The sequence below is a fragment of the Salmo salar genome, chromosome 18 (genome assembly GCF_965601325.2).
Source record: "Salmo salar chromosome 18, fSalSal1, whole genome shotgun sequence".
Classification (NCBI taxonomy): Eukaryota; Metazoa; Chordata; class Actinopteri; order Salmoniformes; family Salmonidae; genus Salmo; species Salmo salar.
Genome location: NC_138308.1, coordinates 18095386 through 18116921, shown reverse-complemented (window position 1 = coordinate 18116921; position 21536 = coordinate 18095386). Strand labels below are relative to the sequence as shown.

The 21536-nt window shown below is 42.6% G+C and overlaps 1 protein-coding gene across 1 annotated transcript; it reads left to right on the top strand.

Moving 5' to 3' along the window:
• Positions 1-17690: 17690 nt before the first annotated feature.
• Positions 17691-19046, top strand: LOC106577071 (uncharacterized). The gene is made up of 2 exons (XM_045700818.2): positions 17691-17811; positions 17954-19046. Exons 1-2 carry the CDS (start codon positions 17775-17777, stop codon positions 18814-18816), a joined length of 900 nt encoding a protein of 299 aa, XP_045556774.2. The 5' UTR covers positions 17691-17774; the 3' UTR covers positions 18817-19046.
• The last annotated feature ends 2490 nt before the right edge of the window (positions 19047-21536 follow it).

The window sequence follows — 21536 nt, the reverse complement described above, 5'->3', positions numbered from 1 at the left end:
TTCTCTTTCATTTTTTAAGAAATGAATTTGTTCAAAACTGTTAAACTATGGTCTTTCTCTCTTTCAACTACTGTCAACTACTCACCACATTTTATGCACTGCAGTGCTAGCTAGCTATAGCTTATGCTTTCAGTACTAGATTCATTCTCTGATCCTTTGACTGGCTGGACAACATGTCAGTTTATGCTGCAAGAGCTCTGATAGGTTGGAGGACGTCCTCCGGAAGTTGTCATAATTATTGTTTAAGTCTATGGAAGGGGATGAGAACCATGAGCCTCCTAGGTTTTGTTTTGAAGTCAATGTACCCAGAGGGGGTATTAGCTAGAGAGAGAAAAACATAACTCATAGGCTTCTTTTTCACTTGCTCTTTGTGTGTCTGGACAAGATATTGTGTTGAAAGAGAGGTAGGATTTTACCAACAAACGTCAACTATCAATTAGGTTATTTACGGTTTAGAAAGAGGAGCTCTTCTTGAAAGATTCCATAACATGATGGAAAAGTATGACATTTTCCTTGCTATCTTCTGTGTGTATTCATTTTGAATTACTGGTAAAAAGATTACATTTACTGGAAAAGCTTTCTATTGTACTGTAACACATGAGAAAATATAATTTTCAGCTGTGTGTGTAGTGACATATGGATGTGCGGGTGTGTGGGCTTGTGTCAGACGCATACAGAATGAGAGCTCAATTGCAAATGGCAAATTGTTCCTTGGGGACAATATGCATACAAGTGGTATGTCAATGATGCACACTAAACCGATTTGAGACCACATTATAAATAGCTCAAACATGATGAAACTCTTCCTTCTGTCTGACAAATCGATCAGCCACAAGAAACCCCGATGACCCCTGACCCCGAAGGTCATCTGTTATGTCAGGAGCTTAGTGTCTATTATTTATTGCACATGAATTATCAGCACATACTGTATGCCCATGTATGCAAGCATGTGGAAGAGCAGTTAATGCCTTAAGCGATGATGTAAGTGTAACTCATCACCCTTTAACCCCAACGATTACTGATAAAAAAAGAAACTGTATTTGCTTATTTCAACACCCTGTGTGATTCTTAATTTCAGGTAGGGAAATATGGTCTGTTTTAGTGGAAATGTTGTTATGATTTGTGTTTACAGAACTTGAGATGGTAAAAAAAGAGGCAGGGAGTGATAGATAGAAAGATAGAAAGAGTAGACAGGAGGCACAGAGATATGAGGCAGAGATAAGAAAATACAAAAAGAGAGGAGAGGTAATAAGAGACTACGCCGTTGTGTATGTGGCTATGTGACAGCAGCAGCCTATTGTTTAAGCTTGACCTGGTCCTCTCTAACAAGCCAGTTACTGATGGCCTGCTGTTGCTGTGGATGACAGATAGCCGCTGGTGACGGTGTCACACGGGGCGGTGTGCTGATTGAGCTGTGTTCACCTGACAGATTGAAGGTGTCAGAGACCAAGGGTCGCCACGGCAATGAGGGATAGCGGCGTTAATCACCTGTGGCCTTCCCTGTAACACACGCCCTAAACTGGAGAGATGGGCTGGGTGCCAATGTTCTTATCCAATGTTCTTATCCAATGTTCTTATCTCTCCTTAACTTACATCTGTAGCGCTACAGGTAGACGGGCTTAATGTCCATCCCTGGATGGGTACCGATCTTTTGATAAGAACATAATACTGACAGACTTTGATCTGTACGAATCTGTGACTTCTCCATATTCATCATTACAATCATTACATGTTGATGACCATCTTCTTTGGAGTGGCACAGAAAACCATGTTAGCTGAACAAACCATTTTTGGTATTTGGTATTTTATTAGGATCCCCATTAGCTGTTGCAAAAGCAGCAGCTACTCTTCCTGGGGTGAACACAAAACATGAAACATAATACAGAATGACATAATACAGAACATTGTTAGACAAGAACAGCTGAAGGACAGAACTACATACATACCATTGATGAGTAACAAAATGTTCGGTCATATTTCTCATATACAGAGATCCCTATACTAGTCACGCCTCGGATTATCTGGTCTGCCTCACAAGTTCTTTAAATTGGTAATTAACTGGTACAGTCCTCATTTATGTTATTGAATGAACAGTCATACTGGGACTCTCTCTTAGGGAAGATTAACCATTCAGTGTAATTATGAACATTTTGTTTCAGCAGTTTTACCAAAATGTCTGACGGCAAAGTTATACCAATCAAGCTCTGGTACTCCCCACTGCTTCAAAAGATGGCAAATTCCAGGAGAAGTCGAAGGACAGACATGAGATGGTATGTCATGTGTCCTCATATCTTTGTGACTGTACCATATGATAGAATGATTGTACGTATACAAGCATGTTTAATGTATGCCGGGAATATTCTGAGAAATCTGAAGAAAATAATATTTCTAGGACTTCTAGCGTCTCTTGGTCTTACTGGAGTAAGTGAAGTGTTGTACAGTTATTCAGAGAAATACAACAGGCTGTTGCTTACACTAAAATGTTTCCACTTTATGATCTGTGGAGAGGCAGTGACATGAGTTATTCTGCCTCAGGCGAATACACAAGCTGTTAGGAGAGGCTATACTTCTGCCCCCAGCAGCACAGTGCAGCACTTAGAGAAAAAGCCTCAGAGACAGAGAGAGGGAAGGGAGAGTAAGAGACAGAGAGAAAAAGAAGAAGATACCAGAGGAAGATAAAGACTGGCATAATAAAGAGTATAAAGAAGGAGCAAGGGAGAACAAGAAAAAAAGTGAGAGAATGGGCAGAATGAGGGAGGTAGGGAGATAAAGAGAACCTGTTGGGTAGAGGTAGGGAGCTAGGGAGGCAGAGTGAGAGAGAGAGAGAGAGAGAGAGAGAGAGAGTGGGGGGGGGGGGGGGGGGGGAACTTACCCTATGTAGTCACACTTGTCATCAGAGGGAAGCTTGTCAGATGTGATTACCAGTTTGTTCAGGCTGGTGTTGACACCCTGTACTTTCCTGGGATTTCTACCACTGAGTGCAGATATACGGGACAGAGAGAGTGTAACGAACAAATCAATTCTAGAAGCTTTAACAAGAGCAAGATATTTTGTTTCATTTGAAAGCATAACATTGGGATAAAGCAGAATATTTTGGTTATCCCACCCCCCCAAACAGTGATGGTTAGGTCACAGCAGCATGTTGTTGGTGCTTTACATGCAGAACCTGCTCTCAGAGCTGCCTATACCTGTAAACAAATCTAAACCCTATGGTGTGCTCCTCCCTGGTTGAATGACACAGTACAACACATAACAATGGAGACTGTGAGCCACCTGCATCTCCCTAGGGGAATTTCAGGTTACCATGGAAACCTAGACAAACATCTGCACACAAACCCCTTTCAAGAACCTGACCAGAGGGAGGGAGAGATGGAATATGTATTCCCTGAACACCTGTGTCACCTGGCCAGAGCTGCATCATTAATCATCATCTGATCTTCAAAACATGACAAATAAATAACCTTAATCAAAATCAGAAAGGTTGTTAAAGGCCATGTTGCAAGTTAAATCTGCAATATAAATAGAATATACACCCCTTGTAGATGGCAATAAAAATAAAATAAAAGCTTTTGCTTTTGGGGGAGGGCTGCTAAAGAAAAAATGTGTGAAGCATGGGCGCTAGTAAGCAACGCCCCCTCAAATGCATGATGCAGCCTGTGATTTTGCCTGTGACGTTGGTTCAGGTGAAGACTCTGGAGCTGACTGGGCACAACATCAGGTGAAGACGTCGCTTCTACCAACAAGTAGTTATTACTCCTCGGCCTGAAGTCTTAGAATAAAACTATAACGATCTGCTTGAATGTAATTGTCTCTTTTATATGTGTATATGATTTGGGTTGGTAAAAGGCATGAACTTGGCAATGCTGGCATCTGACTTATTCATTCTAATGGTAACTAACACACTTTTGTACATTGCGCTGTTCCGTATCTTTGACCTTATTTTAGCGCCCCACAAATGTAATATCAAATGTTATTTGTCACCTTACAGTGAAATGCTTACTTACAAGCCCTTAACCAACAATGCAGTTTTAAGAAAACTACCACAACAAATAAAAATAAAGTAACAAATAATTAAAGAGCAGCTGTAAAATAACCAATTACCGCTTGGGGGAGGCCCGTCAGGAAGTCCAGGATCCAGTTGCAGACTGAGGTGTTTAGTCCCAGGGTCCTTAGCTTAGTGTTGAGCTTTGAGGGCACTATGGTGTTGAACGCTGAGCTGTAGTCAATGAATAGCATTCTCACATAGGTGTTCCCTTTGTCCAGGTGTGAAAGGGAAATATGGAATGCAATAGAGATTGCATCATCTGTGGATCTGTTGGGATGCTATGCAAATTGGAGTGGTTCCGATTAAATTAATAATGTAATAATTAACTCATTAGGATTCGGGGCACCACGGAAGAGGATTTTTAACTTCTTATGGGCAGGTGGGACGGTAGTGTCCCACCTGGCCAACATCCGGTGAAATTGCAGAGCGCGAAAATCAAACTACAGTATTATAAATATTTAACTTTCATAAAATCACAAGTGTAATACATCAAAATAAAGCTTAACTTATTTTTAATCCAGCCGTGGTGTCAGATTTCAAAAAGGCTTTACGGCGAAAGCAAATCATGCAATTATCTGAGGACAGCGCCCCGCATTCAAACACATGAAAAATATATTTCAACCAGGCAGGTGCGACACGAAAGTCAGAAATAGCGATATAAAAAAATGCCTTACCTTTGATGATCTTCTTCTGTTGGCACTCCATAAGGTCCCAGTTACATCATAAATGGTTATTTTGTTCGATAATGTCCTTCTTTATATCCATAAAAACTCAGTTTAGCTGGCGCACTTCAGTCAATAATTCACCCAGTTTCCCTCCATCAAAATGCAAACAAAATGAATCCCAAACGTTACTAATAAACTTTTCCAAACAAGTCAAACAACGTTTATAATAAAACCTAAGGTACCCTTACACGTAAATAAACGATAAAATTTAAGACGAAGAATCGTTATTGTCTTTTTCCTGACAGAACTGTTGCTGGTCGTTTTTGGTTTATTTTTGTAAAGTGTTCATTCGGTCCATTAAAATCATTCATGATGAACACATCCTCCGCTGCACCTTGGTCTCATTTTGACGACGGCCGTTACAGATTCACCCACCATAAACGGACCAAGCAGCGTGAGAGGAAGGAGCAGAGGGTTCAGGATTCCTCGACGTGGGAGGAATTACTGGACGGAAAGGGACCATGGAGTCAAGCTGGGGAATATCGCCGCCCGAAAGAGGAGCTGGAGGCAGCGAAAGCTGAGAGGCGGTGGTATGAGGCAAGGGAGCGCAACAGGCACGAGAGGCAGCCCCCAAAACATTTTTTGGGGGGGCACACGGGAAGTGTGGCAGAGCCAGGATGGAATTCTGGGCCAACTTCCCGTGCTTACAGGAGGCAGCGTAGTACTGGTCAGGCACTGTGTTATGCGGTAAAGTGCACGGTGTCCCTAGTACGCGTTGATAGCCCAGAGCGCTACATGCCAGCCCCCCGCAAGTGCCATGCGAGAGTGGGCATCGAGCCAGGACAGATTGTGCCAGCTCAGCGCGTCTGGTCTCCAGTGCGCCGTTTCGGTCCAGGCTATCCTGTGCCGGCTCTGCGCACTGTGTCTCCAGGGCGCTGGGAGGGCTCAGTTCGTCCTATGCCGGCGCTCCGCCCGTGCTGGGCTAGAGTGGCCATTCAGCCTGGAGTAGGGGTGTCAAGCCTATGCACCAGAACTCCAGTGCTCCCCCACAGCCCGGTCTATCCTGTGCCTCCTCCTCGGACCAGGCCTCCAGTGGGTCTACCCATCCTGGTCTATCCTGTGCCTCCTCCTCGGACCAGGCCTCCAGTGGGTCTCCCCATCCTGGTCTATCCTGTGCCTCCTCCTCGGACCAGGCCTCCAGTGGGTCTCCCCAGCCTGGTCTATCCTGTGCCTCCTCCTTGGACCAGGCCTCCAGTGGGTCTCCCCAGCCTGGTGAGTCCGGTGCCTGCGCCCAGAGCCAGGCCTCCTATATGTCTCCCCAGCCTGGTGAATCCTGTGCCAGAGCCGCCCGCCAGTCCGGAGCCGCCAGAGTCGCCCGCCAGTCCGGAGCCGCCAGAGTCGCCCGCCAGTCCGGAGCCGCCAGAGTCGCCCGCCAGTCCGGAGCCGCCAGAGCCGCCCGCCAGTCCGGAGCCGCCAGAGCCGCCCGCCAGTCCGGGAGCCGCCAGAGCCGCCCGCCAGTCCGGCGCCGCCAGAGCCGCCCGCCAGTCCAGAGCCGCCAGAGCCGCCCGCCAGTCCGGAGCCACCAGAGCCGCCCACCAGTCCGGAGCCGCCAGAGCCGCCCGCCAGTCCGGAGCCGCCAGAGTCGCCCGCCAGCCGGGCGCAGCCAGAGTCGCCCGCCAGCCGGGCGCAGCCAGGGTCACCCGCCAGTCCTCCGGCGCAGCCAGGGGCGCCACCTAAGTGGGCTGAGCCAGTGGTGGAGCGGGGTCTGCGTCCCGCTCCAGAGCCTCTACCGTGGTGAAATGCCCACCCAGACACTCCCCTATAGGTTCAGGTTGTGCGGCCGGAGTCCGCACCTTTGGGGGGGGGGGGGGGTACTGTCACGCCCTGACCTGAGAGATCCTTTTTATGTCTCTATTTAGGTTTGGTCAGGGTGTGATTTGGGTGGGCATTCTATGTCTGTTTTTCTATGTTTGGGATTGCTTTGTTTCGGATGAACACATCCTCCGCTGCACCTTGGTCTCATTTTGACGACGGCCGTTACAGTAGTAGGATAGTCTACATTTGCTTTTCTCGAACTCTGACGTAGGACAGCTAATCAGCTGTACCAATGATTGTCTGAGGTGAGCTTCTTGCCTCTTCCTCCTCATGTTGATAGTTAGGATTTAAACCACTTTAGATGTGGGATGCTGCTTCTGGTCTTTCCTGGTCTAAAGGAAAGTGAGTTTATTTCTTCACCTCGTGTTGAGGTTCAACGTTTCAATCATTTCAAACATGTAGCTCTTGCCTCACATTTCCTGGTCTGATGTTAATTTAATTGGCAATGCTTTTTATGCACTCTCGTCAAAAGGGGATTTTTCCGTCAGTTTGACACGTTCTCAGACCTCACTTGGTGTGTGGCTACTTACTTATGCACAGTTTATAGGAGATAGTTTCTTTCATACCTCCTAAAATCACTTTAATCATTTTTCATAATAGATGCACAACATTAAGGATGAAGGCTTCATACCTGTAGTGTAAATACATTTCAAGTTACAGTATTTCGTCCATACAGTTTTTAATGACATCACAAAATGAAAAGCAATATTAGATTTGTTTTCTATAGCTCCCCCACTGACCATTCCCCACATTGTTATGTTAGAAATATTGTTCCATTATCCAAGTTTCAGCGTGTTAGAGTTTCAGCAGAGAAAGTCTGTGAAACAAAGACATTCCTTTGGTTGGCACTAAAGGGGGAGAAAGAGCCTTCTTCTACTTAAATCTACGACAGGGTGTGGTGTCAAAACCCCCACACCAGTTCCCTCCTCCCCTCAGCAGGTCAGAGATGGTCTGGTTATTGTCAGCCATTGCCAAGCTGGTCTGACCTCTTGTGATCCTCACAGGACAGCCATGACAAATGACACGAACAAAATGGTTGAATAGTTCAGCAACATATGCAGTGAACATGGCTTATGTGATGAAAGGTACAAAATACATTTATTGTCATCTCCCTATCAGGCCATTGCATGCTGTGACTTGGGCTTGGATGGTGACACATATCTTCTTCAAGCTTCCTGTTTAAATACTGGGCTCTTCAGGGGTTCTAGAAGCGATGGTCTTACCTGGGAGTACAGCAACAGTCTCACTGTCTCTCAGCCATTCTGTCAACATGTATTTATGTAACCACTCAAATTCATACAAACTGCTACGGAAGCAAGCACCGACTTACAGTATATTCACTTTGTTCCATTTTTTTATATTGTATGGGATATACAGTGCATTCGGAAAGTATTCATACCCCTTGACTTTTTCCACATTTTGTTACGTTACAGCCTTATTCTAAAATGGATTAAATAAAACATTTCCCTCATCAATCTACACACAATACTCCATAATGACAAAGCATGTTTTTTTTTAACCTGAAATATGAGATTTACATAAGTTTTCACACCCTTTACAGCCTCGAGTCTTCCTGGGTATGACGCTTCATGCTTGGCACACCTGTATTTGGGGAGTTTCTCACATTCTTCTTTGCAGATCCAGTCAAGCTCTGTCAGGTTGGATGGGGAGTGTTGCAACACAGCTATTTTCAGGTCTCTCCAGAGCTGTTTGATTGGGTTCAAGTCCGGGCTCAGGCTGGGCCACTCAAGGACATTCAGAGACTTGTCCAAAATCCACTCCTGCGTTGGCTTGGCTGCGTGCTTAGGATCGTTATCCTGTTGAAAGGTGAACCTTTGCCTCAGTCTGAGGTCCTAAGCGCTCTGGAGCAGGTTTTCATCAAGGATCTCTCTTTACTTTGCTCTGTTCATCTTTGCCTTGATCCTGACTAGTCTTCCAGTCCCTGCCACTGAAAAACATCCCCACAGCATGATGCTGCCACCCCCATGCTTCACCGTAGGGATGTTGCAAGTTTCCTCAAGACGTGACACTTGGCATTCAGGCTAAAGAGTTCAATGTTAGTTTCATCAGACCAGGGAATCTTGTTGATTGGTGGTGTGCTGCAAAGATTATTGTCCTTCTGGAAGATTCTCTCATCTCCACAGAAGAACTCTAGAGCTCTGTCAGAATGACCATTGGGTTCTTGGTCACCTCCCTGACCAAGGCCCTTCTCCCCGAATACTCAGTTTGGCCGGGCGGCCAGCTCTAGGAAGAGTCTTGGTGGTTCCAAACATTTTCCATTTAAGAATGACGGAGCCCACTGTTTTCTTGGGGACCTTCAATGCTGCAGAAATGTGTTGGTACCCTTCCCCAGATCTGTACCTCGACACAATCCTGTCTCGGAGCTCTACGGACAATTCCTTCGACCTCATGGCTTGGCTTTTGCTCTGACATACACTGTCAACTGTGGGACCTTATATAGACAGGTGTGTGCCTTTCCAAATCATGTCCAATCAATTTAATTTACCACAGGTGGACACCGATCAAGTTGTAGAAACATCTCATGGATGATCAATGGAAACAGGATGCACCTGACCTCAATTCCTAGTCTCATTGCAAAGGGTCTGAATACGGTATTTACATAACTGTATTTACATAAATGCTTTTTAATTTTTTTGCTTCAGTTTATTTTAGTAAATACTTTCTTAACACTTATTTTTCCTAAAACCTAATTGTTGGTTAAGGGCTTGTAAGTAAGCATTTCACTGTAAGGTCTACACCTGTTGTATTCGGCGCATGATTTGATTTTATCAAAGACACTCACTCTGTAACTTACCATACTTTTCTGAACAACTAGACGTTACAATTCCTTCTTGCCTTCTCTTGTCTATAGGTCTTTTTCTAGGTTCAAACGGATATGTCTGTAGTCCAGTGCTTCATTGTCAAAAGAAACCCACTCGCACACTTCCATCTGATGCAGGCAGTCAGTCAATGGCTCAGCGTGCGAAATGAATTCACCTGAATCTACGTCAAGCTTGTATAATGTTCTATTTCATATTTTTATGGTGCGCGTGCAGCCCAGAAGTATATAATCGATTATAACCTGGGTGGTTCGAGCCCTGAATGCTGATTGGCTGAAAGCCGTGGTACACTACCGGAGAAAAGCTTTAGAACACCTACTCATTCAAAGGTTTTTCTTTATTTTTTATATTTTCTACATTGTAGAAAAATAGTGAAGACATCACAACTATGAAATAACACATATGGAATCATGTAGCCACCCTATGCCTTGATGACAGATTTGCACACGCTTGGTATTCTCTCAACCAGCTTCATGAGGTAGACACCTGGAATGCATTTCAACTAACACGTGAGGCTTCTTAAAAGTTAATTTGTGGAATTTCTTTCATTCTTAATGCTTTTGAGCCAATCAGTTGTGTTGTGACAAGGTAGGGGTGATATACAGAAGATAGCCCTATTTGGTAAAGACCAAGTCCATATAATGGCACAAGAACATCTCACATAAGCAAAGAGAAACAACAGTCCATCATTAATTTAAGACATGATGGTCAGTCAATAAGGAAAATTTCAAGAACTTTGAAAGTTTCTTCAAGTGCAGTCGCAAAACCCATCAAGCACTATGATGAAACTGGCTCTCATGACGACCGCCACAGGAAAGGAAGACCCAGAGTTACCTCTGCTGCAGAGAATAAGCTCATTTGAGTTACCAACCTCAGAAATTGCAGCCCAAATAAATGCTTCACAGAGTTCAAGTAACAGACACATCTTAACATCAATGGTTCAACGGTGTGAATCAGGCCTTCATGATCGAATTGCTGCAAAGAAACCACTACTAAAGGACACCAATAATAATAAGAGACTTGCTTGGGCTAAGAAACATGAGCAATGGAGATTAGACCAGTGGAAATTTGTCTGGAGTCCAAATTTTAGATGTTTGGTTCCAACCGCTGTGTCTTTGTGAGACGTGGTGTGGGTGAACGGATGATCTCCGTATGTGTATTTCCCACCGTAAAGCATGGAGGAGGAGGTGTTATGGTCTGGGGATGCTTTGCTGGTGACATTGTCTGTGACACTTAACCAGCATGGCTACCACAGCATTCTGCATCAATACTCCATCCCATCTGGTTTTGGCTTAGTGGGACTATCATTTGTTTTTCAACAGGACAATGACCCAACACACCTCCAGGCTGTGTGAGGGCTATTTTACCAAGAAGGAGAGTGATGGAGTGCTGCATCAGATGACCTGGCCTCCACATTCCCCTGACCTCAACCAAATTGAGATGGTTTGGGATGAGTTGGCCACAGAGTGAAGGAAAAGCAGCCAACAAGTGCTCAGCATATGTGGGAACTCCTTCAATACTGTTGGAAAAGCATTCCAGGTTAAGCTGGTTGAGAGAATGCCAAGAGTGTGCAAAGCTGTCATCAAGGCAAAGGGTGGCTATTTGAGGAATCTCAAATATAAAATATATTTTGATTTGTTTAACACTTTTTTTGCTTACTACATGATTCCATATGTGTGATTTCATAGTTTTGATGTCTTCACTATTATTCTACAATGTAGAAAATAATAAAAATTAGGAATTGAATAAGCAGGTTTTCTAAAACTTTGACCGGTAGTGTATATCAGACCGTATACCATGGGTTTGACAAAACATTTATTTTTACTGCTCTAATTATGTTGGCAACCAGTTTATAATAGCAATAAGGCATCTTATTGCGCCGCGTTGCATTGTGCATAAGAACAGCCCTTAGCCGTGGTATAATGGCCATATACCACACCCCCTCGGGCCTTATTGCTTAATTATATCTCCAATTTACAGTCAGATTGAAAAAAAAAGTGAGATATCAGATTAATACATATATGCACTACTATTGTTATTAATATTGAATTTGTTTGTGAAACATGGGCTTTCTGACCCTGAGTAGAATAGAGAGATGCTGCATCACTGAAGCCTGTACTGCTATGGTGATATGTTGGATTAGTGGGTTATCTAATGTGACTCACTCCTTTTCTGGGCTGCACTGTGTCTGTGTGTGTGTCTGTGTGTCTGTCTGTGTGTGCACATGTTGTTCTACTAAGCTAACATATGTAATTGTTTTAAGATGGTCATACCATGGATCATTTAGCTATTTGATTTGGAAATGTAGGACCCTTTAAGGTTTCAAAAATGTTTTATTTACGTTATTTGATCAAATATTACATTTGGCCTTTACTACTATAGCCCATAGAAATGGTCAAAAGTTTGGTGTTTGGTCCCACATTCTTAGCACACAATGATTACATCAAGCCTGAGATTCTACAAACTTGTTGGATGCATTTGCTGTTTGTTTTGGTTGCGTTTCAGATGATATTGTGCCCAAAAGAAATGAATGGTAAATATTGTACTATGTCAGTTTGGAGTCACTTTTATTGTAATGTAAATAAGAATAGAATATGTTTCTAAAAGCTTGTACATTAATGTGGATGCTACCATGATTGGGGGGTATGATATTTGTGCGTCCAACTTTCTCACTCGTCATTATTCATAGTCATTGTGTCATTTCGCCATGTTTTGAAATAAGAGACTGCTTACAGTATGCCAAACAGAATGTGATAGCAATGATAGCATAGGAAGGATTTATTTCAACTGTGCACATTGTTGTTTGAAATAGACACCTAAGTCAAAGTCATGTCTAACTCAACTATGTATTCACAGGTAATTCATTTCTAATTATCATTTTATTGAGGAGCTCTGAAAGCTCTGTTCTGTATTTCTTTCTTAAAAACAAGCATATCCAATGACTCCTATGTTCTGGGCTTAATACTGACATGATGACAAAAGTAATGGTTGTAGGTCTGCTTCAGCAAGTGTGTTTCTTTGAGATCAGTCACACACCCACACAGAGATGTACAGTGCCTTCAAAAAGTATTCATACCCATTGAATGTTTCAACATTTAGTTGTGTTAAATGTATTCAATTTGATTTTGTGTCACTGGCCTACACACCATACCCCATAATGTCAAAGTGGACTGATGTTTTTATACATTTTTATAAATCAATTAAAATGAAAAGCTGAAATGTCTTGAGTCAATAAGTATTCAACCCCTTTGTTATGGCAAGTCTAAGTTCAGGAGTAAATATTTGCTTAACAAGTCACTTAATAACTGCCATTTTTTAATGCCTACCTCATCTCTGTCTCCACACATACTATTATCTATGAGGTCCCTCAGTCGAGCAGTGAATTTCAAAACCAGATTCAACCACAAAGACCAGGGGGTTTTCCAATGCTTTGCAAGAAGTGCACGCATTGGTAGATGGGTAAAATTTAAAAGAAGATGAGATTAAATATCCCTTTGAGCATGGTGAAGTTATTAATTACACTTTGGATGGTGTATCAATACACCCAGTCACTACAAAGATACAGGGGTCCTTCCTAACTCATTTGCCGGAGAGGAAGGAAACCGCTCAGGGATTTCACCATAAGGCTAATGGTGACTTTAAAACAGTTAGAGTTTAATAGCTGTGATAGGAGAAAACAATACCAACCTAAATGACAGAGTGAAAAGAAAGAAGCCTGTACAGTAATCAAATATTCCAAAACATGCATCCTGTTTGCAATAAGTCACTGAAGTGAAACTGAAAAAAATTGTGGCAAAGAAATTAACTTTATGTCCTGAAAACAAAGCAAATCCAACACAACACATCACTGAGTTCCACTCTTCATATTTTCAAGCATAGTGGTGGCTGCATCATGTTATGGGTATGCTTTTCATCAGCAAGGACTAGGGAGTATTTTTGGATAGAAATAAACTTTTTTGAGCGAACACAGTAAAATCCTGGAAGAAAGCCTGGTTCAGCCTGGTTTCAGCAGGACAATAACCTAAAACACAAGGCCAAATATACACTAGAGTTGCTTACCAAGATGACGTTGAATGTTCATGAGTGGCCTAGTTATAGTTTGACTTAAATCGGCTTGAAAATCTATAGCAAGACTTGAAAATGTATGTCTAGCAATGATCAATAATGAACTTGACAGAGCTTGAATTTTGGGGGGGAATAATGTGCAAATATTGTACAATCCAGGTGGGCAAAGCTCTTAGAGACTTACCCAGAAAGACTCACAGCTGTAATCAATGAGTGTGTTGTTTTGCAAATGCTTGATTTTTGTCTTCCACTTTGACATGACAGAGTACTTTATGTAGATTGTATTTTTTTTGTAAACAATCAAATCCATTTTAATTCGACCTTGTAACACAACAAAATGTGGAAAGGTCAAGGGGTGTGAATACTTTCTGGGCACACCGGCCTCAATACAGCAAGGAGTAAATTGCGTAAACACAGACAAAATCGTTTGAAATAATATGAATCTTAAGATTCTCTCAAAGAGAATGGCTTTTAATCAGTATGTTTACCGCAAACGTTGATTTGATTGCTTGGCAAGGTAATCCTTCCTGTCATGTCTGTCAGGGTATTCAAGTTAATACAAAGACTGCATCTGAAAAGTAATGACAAGTATTCAACTTGACTGGCGATGGTGATTCACAGGTAGCTTGCTGCATAGAGAAACAACCATTACTCTGGATCCTTATCTACCCAGTACTAGAAATGAATACTCTACTTCTCAATGTCATTATAAAATGTATTTTGTGAATTAATGTGAAAATTTAATTAATTTCATTAGTAATCAACTTATATCAAATTGAAATAATTCTGGTCATATTAAATAAAAAACATGATCAGTATGTATCATATCTGGAAGTTTCCCCTAAAGGGTAAGTGATTATGGTAGTGTTTCTCAAAAAGCTGTCAACATGAACTGGTGTCTCCTTCTTTCTTCCTCACCCCATCCTTCATTCTGCCCTCCTCCCTCGCCCTATCTCACCCCTATCTCATAGTGTGAACCAACCACCTTAACATTGATGTGACACTTGTACATCAATGCTCTGAATACATTTGACTGGTAGACATTTGCAGGGGCATGCCTCACGATGCTAATGCAATCTGCCACACTCCGGGAACAGCTGGCTGATTGCAGACATCAAGTTAAAAATGCCAAATGGGAAATTATGTTACTGTAGCTGCAGCGCTAACGTCAGCCATGAGACCTCCAGATATAACATCACATTCGGTTAGATTAAGCTCATTTGCACGTGTCTCATGCACAGTTTAGAATTCACACAGTATCTCTCTGACAAAGTCAAGTAGCACTGTCTGCAAATGTTCAAAGTTAAATCATAGGGTCATGTATTGGTGACCTATAAGATCACTGACAATGGCTCTGTTGTTGCCTCCCTCTTACACGGACTGTAACACTAGAGACTGAGAAGAAATTGTATGAGCCGTGTTTTTTTTCTATAAACCTCTGACAAGATGAGGGTGTCACAATAGCAATACAAAGGAAATAGCTGTGTAGCGCTTCCCTTTCTTAGTTGGAAACGGAAGAGAGGGAAACTGCTGTTGTAAAATTCCGAGTGAGACCTTGAGCTTGTTGAGATAGATGTTTTATTCATGCAATTTAACCAACGCAAATACTGTAACAAGAGTCGTTAATTAGCGCACAGCAGACATCTAACGAGAAGATTCAGTCAATTACTACTGAACTCCAGTTCACCAAGCACTTACTCAGGCAAAAGAAAGGCCTCTGACACTTTTTGCCTCAGCAAAACACAGACAGTTGTGGTAACAATGTTGGCAGTTTTACCAGTAACTCATTTCTAGAATAAGGTATTGTTCCATCGTAAAGCAAAAAAGTTGAGCCAATTCTTGATTATATCACAGCTAAGGATCGAAGGCAAAGCCGAAACCACAACCGCATAGCTGTGACTATAATCATGAGAAAGAGATTGTGTGAGATTTTGTGTCTCTGTGTCTGTATACGGCCTTGTATCTGTATCAGACTGTCTGCAGCAGATCACATCTGTCATGAAACCCCTGCCCTCTGGCTAGGTGAGGGAATGAGCCAGCTAAATCAACTCTCTCTAACAGCTCAGTGCAGTACATAGCAAATCACAGCACCAGCACACAGACGCAATATGGAGGCCTGATATGCAGAAACCACACTGATGTAAATTAAACAAACACCAAAGAGAATAAAATAGAGATACCACTGACAAAATATCTGTCAAGCAGACATTGGGGTAGAGGAAGATGATTTTATCAGAACTGCCCATGGCATACTCTCTGTCATGGTGAATTGTAGGATAAACTCCTAGACCCAAATGTTTGTCCTTCTACTGAAAGATCCAGAGAAGTTGGGACATCCACATTGTTGTATGCTGTATACTGCTGCTGTGTTTTACTGGGAAAGACATCAAACTAAATACATCAGGCAAACAGGGTCATTCGTGTCACACACACACACACACACACACAGCCCTATAAACTCAGACATGCCTCATTGGGTGCAGTAGGTCTGCACTTAATCTCTCGTGGGCAGATATCTGCGAGTAAACCGTAGAATCTGTTGGGACTGAATGGGATGCCTGGGATAACGAGCAGCAGAAGTTCCGGTGTTTGGGGTTTTCGTCACTAGTTATTTGGACATATCAGAATAGGGCTGAGAGTTTCCCTTTGCGAGGGCGGAGACTTCGCAAACCGGAACCCTCCATTTCTAAAACATGTAGACCCAAAACTTAATCACGGAGCTGAAAAAAAATGACGCACGATTTTAGTTCTGTGTTAACCAAGATTAGCCTGCACTGAATGACCTGTACAATATTCACATAACTGCACTGCAAATCACTCAGATACAGAGAGAGGTGTGAGCCGAAATGTGAAGACATCATCTGTCGTAAATCATCTGACACCTCAAATTGAGATGATCATAGTGTAGACGTAGTGTAGATTGTTGTCACAGACACAAGACAATTAGCATGTTGATTTGTGTTGGGCTGTTGTTCATTTCACTGCCCTTAATGATTTTGGAACAGCAGATTTAAAACAGGTCTCTTACTAAATACCTACTCGACCAAATTATCAGCACAGCCTCCAAAGAAAACGCAATAACTGGCGGAACTGCATTAGTCCATAGAATTCCAACGATGTGTTGTCTCTTGCGAGTGACCTGAAAATAATGGTCTGGATCATATTTTCATCACTTATTATGAGGATGCCCACTCGAATATTTGTACCACACATATGGGGATGCCCTGATTTGTAAATCTAACCCTGTCATTTGTGGAAGAGACAGAGAGGAAGCCTTTAAGTAAAGCAATGGTAGTCAGAGCACAGACAGGGAAAGGAAAGCCCCCAACCATTTAGACACAAACACCTAAACTTCTGATGAGGATGAAAAATACAAATTCATAGCTCTCTCTCTCTCTCTTACTCTCTCTCTCTCTCTTTATCTCTCTCTCGCTTTCTCTCTCTCTTTCTCTCTCTCTCAATTCAGTTCAATGGGAAACACACAAAAGCAAGTGAAATAACAATCAGAATCTCTCTCTATCGCTCTCTCTCTCTCAGTTCAAAGGGCTTTACTGGCATCGGAACATATGTTTACATTGCATATGCAAGAAGCCAGAGTTAAATAATCTCTCTCTCACTCTCTCTCTCTATTTCATCCTCCTCCTTTTCTTCACTCACTGGTGTGGTTTAATTAGTAGTGTTAGAAACTAAACAAAAAGGCATTTCCATATTTGTTGTCCTTTTTGTGCTGACCAGTATTATGTCCTTTGATTACATCCGATTACATCTGTCTCTAAATGTGGTCGGTTTGCATTACATATCACACTATGGTCTGAAGGTTCATGAAATATGAGCTCAAAAGACAAATGATTAGAATACTGAGGCAAATTCATGAATCACCCCCATACACACACACACACACATAAACACACACACACAAGACCATGATCTTTCTAGCACTGCATCCCCAGAGAGCAAGTTGACTGAGTTGAATTGGTGGGGGTATTGATTTTAGAGAGAAGAGGGATGTTGCATGTTGGTTAACACACCAAAGACCTGAACACACACCCTATCTAGAGTAGTTTCAGTATATCAAAAATACATTATTTCCAAATGTTACTGGCGTAACGAACACATAGAGGCAATGTTGTGAGGGGAGGGCTTGTCAAAACAAAAGAGGAAGTCACATAATTTATTTATTTTTCTTACTAAAGGATATCAGGGTGTTTCATATAGAGACATTACGGCACACACAGAACGCAGAACACAGAGAGAATAGCTGTGGTTACACACAATAGACTTCTGATGGAGCTCCTGATCAACATTGCCCTTCTCTTGACCGGTACTGTAGCCCATGTTATGGATAGCGGTGTGCATGGAACGGAATTTCAATTAATACAAAAAATACTGACATTGTTGTAATTCTCATTTTAGCAAATTGTGCTCAAAATGTGTTTTTGTAAGAAACCTCTTTGTCTACACAGGTGTCAACGGAGGCTCACATTCCCTGTACTCCAGTGTGGGGGATGATGTCAGTCTGCCGTGTACCAATGTGGTCCACCCTGACTGCTCCTCTACAGTGTGGCTCTTCAGCAGAACTGAGTCTCACAGTGCTACTGAAAAGGTCTTTCAAGGGAAGATCCAAAATGAAGGAAATGAGGGCAGTGAGAGACTGGGAGTAGGGTCTGACTGCTCCCTACGTGTTCGTAACATTGGCGCTGAGGATACTGGAGTCTATGTCTGCCGACAGTACCTTACAGATGGCAGAGCACATCTTGAAGAGGATACTACTGTCTACCTGTCTGTTCTCACCATCTCCATGTCCACACCAGAGGCAGATCTAAAGCATCCTAGAAATGTAAACTTGAGGTGCTCTCTGCTGACATATGGCGGTCCTGTAACGTGTGACTCCTTCGTTAGAGATATCGTTAGTGTGAGCTGGGTGAATGAGACAGGTGGCGAGTTGCAGGGAGACTCCAGATACCAGGTCACACGGGTGTCTGGCTGTGACATCACTCTGACTGTGAAACTTTGGAGAAAGGATAAGAACAGGAAGTGGTGGTGTCAGCTGACTGAGGGAACGAGGAAGACATTTGTCTACCTCCCTTCTAAGGTCTCAGGTGAGACTATGGATCCTGTCGGGACAATCATCACTGCTCCACAACAACCTATTGATGGTCAAAGTCCTCCAAAGCCCTCTCATTCAGGTACCAACAACATCAATGAGTTGCCAATCAGTCGCATAGTGCTCTGTGTGGCACTGCCCTTGATGGTAATCGTATATGCAGTTTACACAACTAGGAGGAACCACCCACTAGCAGAGGTGTCCTCTGGTATAGAGCTGTAAGTCTAGACGAACAACCCCCTCCTCGTCACTCTCCACAGCATAGCGCCAGACTTACTCTACCTTTAATGAATGTGTACAACTGAGAGATTATTTGCTGAAGGATTCATGCTGACATAATACATAAAGGCTTTGAAATAAATAATGAAAATGTAGTGCATGCTAATGGTATCTACTCAATGGGTAGTGACAATTAATGTTTTACAAATAAAGACATTATATTTCTGTTTTGTAGCTAGCATTAGTGTTGTCAATTGCCTAAGAGGAAGGGGATTGCTTACCTGTGATACTGTAAAACATTCTCTAAAATTTCTACTGCGTTTCTCTAAATACACTCTTTCATTACCAGCTTCTATAATCTACAGTATAATGTGTGTGTGTGTGTGTGTGTGTGTGTGTGTGTGTGTGTGTGTGTGTGTGTGTGTGTGGGTGTGTGTGCGTGCAAGTGCGTGCTTGTGTTTTTGTGTGTTTGTTTGTGCGTCCGTTAAGCTTGCTTACTCTCGCTCCGATTACACTGTGTTTGATTTACGACCTTGTGTCACTGCATCTCTCTGTGTGTGTGTGTGTGTGTGTGTGTGTGTGTGTGTGTGTGTGTGTGTGTGTGTGTGTGTGTGTGTGTGTGTGTGTGTGTGTGCGTGCGTGCGTGCGTGCGTGCGTGCGTGCGTGCGTGCGTGCGTGCGTGCGAGTAGAAAGAGAGAAAGGGTTGGGAGGCAATGTGTTTATCCCTAAGCTAATGCACCAATATATAACCAATTAAGAAACTTTTAACTCTTTAAATGTCTCCTTTTCTCTCTCAACACCATCTCCTCTTCTGCTTACATTCTATTATAGAAAATAATGATGTTAGTCTTGGGGCAATTTGTGGAGGAGGTCAAATGGCTTTCTGTAACTTAAGCAAAAATATATGTTCATCTTCCATCCCAAACACATACTGTACTATAATTGGTTGTTTTTCTAATAGCAATGCCTTTACTGTGTCGCTTACAGCACCATGAATATCAGTCTGCGGAAAACAATGCAGCTGTGTTGTTACAGGAACAAAGAGAACTTGTTTCCACGGCTTCCTGGAACCAACAGTTAGGGACAAGACTGGCGTGTGCAGAGGAAGCTCCTTCGTGAACCCTATGATTGACTTGTGTACTGTAGAACAATAGTGTTGTCAGTTAATACTGGGTGTTGATTTCTTTGTTGGTTGGTGCATTCAGCCATACATTATGTTTCTGTCTCCATTCTTACACTGTGTGTGCGCGTGCGTGTGTGTTCACCCAAGGGGTCATGAGTGTATTATTTATCAGGTTTGGCCTATAATTACAGTGGTCAGCACACCCCTTTTCACACTGGGCTCATGTTATTGATTAGCGTTAGTAATGAATGTAGCCTCTCATTACTGTGCTATTGATGGAAACATGCAGCCATAACCCACACAACAACCAAATTTCAACTCCAATTTCTCTTTTATGCCTTCAGGCCACCCTGAAGTTGAAAAAAGTGGTGATTCTCATTTTGTGCAGGGTTCAAATTAAAGGAGTGTAATTGGCTAGGTAAACTCATACAAACCATGTAAGCCCTATAGGTTAACCAGTGAAGCCACATAAGGTTTGAAAATCCATTGGCTCCACAATTAATTTTCGACATACCCAAGAGATATTGTTAAATTTGAAACCCTGTGTGAGGATTTACTGTGCATGCATGTGTGTGTGTGTGTGTGCAGATAAAAGTGTGTGTGTCTTTCTGCCTCTCTATTTCGGCAGACAGTGTATCCCACCTGCTCTTCTTCCGCTGTCATGCTGACACTGGCATCGCTGAGTCATCCTGGAGGATGGCCATGTTGGTTATTCACAGCACAGTGACACATCACATCAACAGAAAAGGAATGACTGCTGTGAACGAATTACTTGAGCGAACGAGGTTGATACATGTAGCAGGTATTCCTGTCAGAAGGCTGCACAGATAGGCCCATATTAAACGCATGGTTTTAATAGGATATTTTACATAGTCCTGTCTGGTTCCCATTAATGTGGTAGATACAGGTAACAATTCTTCCAAACAGCAGAAACACAATCTTCAACGTACATGAGTTATGCACCAGGTTAAATTTGTGTTTTCAGCATTTCTTCATTGACAGCCATTTAAAGTCGATGGATTAAAATACAGTCGTGGCCAAATGTTTTGAGAATGACACAAATATACATTTTCACAAAGTCTGCTGCATCAATTTGTATGATGGCAATTTGCATATACTCCAGAATGTTATGAAGAGTGATCAGGTGAATTGCAATGAATTGCAAAGTCCCTCTTTGCCATGCAAATGAACTAAATCCCCCCAAAACATTTCCACTGCATTTCAGCCCTGCCACAAAAGGACCAGCTGACATCATGTCAGTGATTCTCTCGTTAACACAGGTGTGAGTGTTGACGAGGACAAGGCTGCAGATCACTCTGTCATGCTGATTGAGTTCGAATAACAGACTGGAAGCTTAAAAAGGAGGGTGGTGCTTGGAATCATTGTTCTTCCTCTGTCAACCGTGGTTACCTGCAAGGAAACACATGCCGTCATCATTGCTTTGCACAAAAAGGGCTTCACAGGCAAGGATATTTCTGCCAGTAAGATTGCACCTAAATCCACCATTTATCGGATCATCAAGAACTTCAAGGAGAGAAGTTCAATTGTTGTGAAGAAGGCTTCAGGGCGCCCAAGAAAGTCCAGCAAGCACCAGGACTGT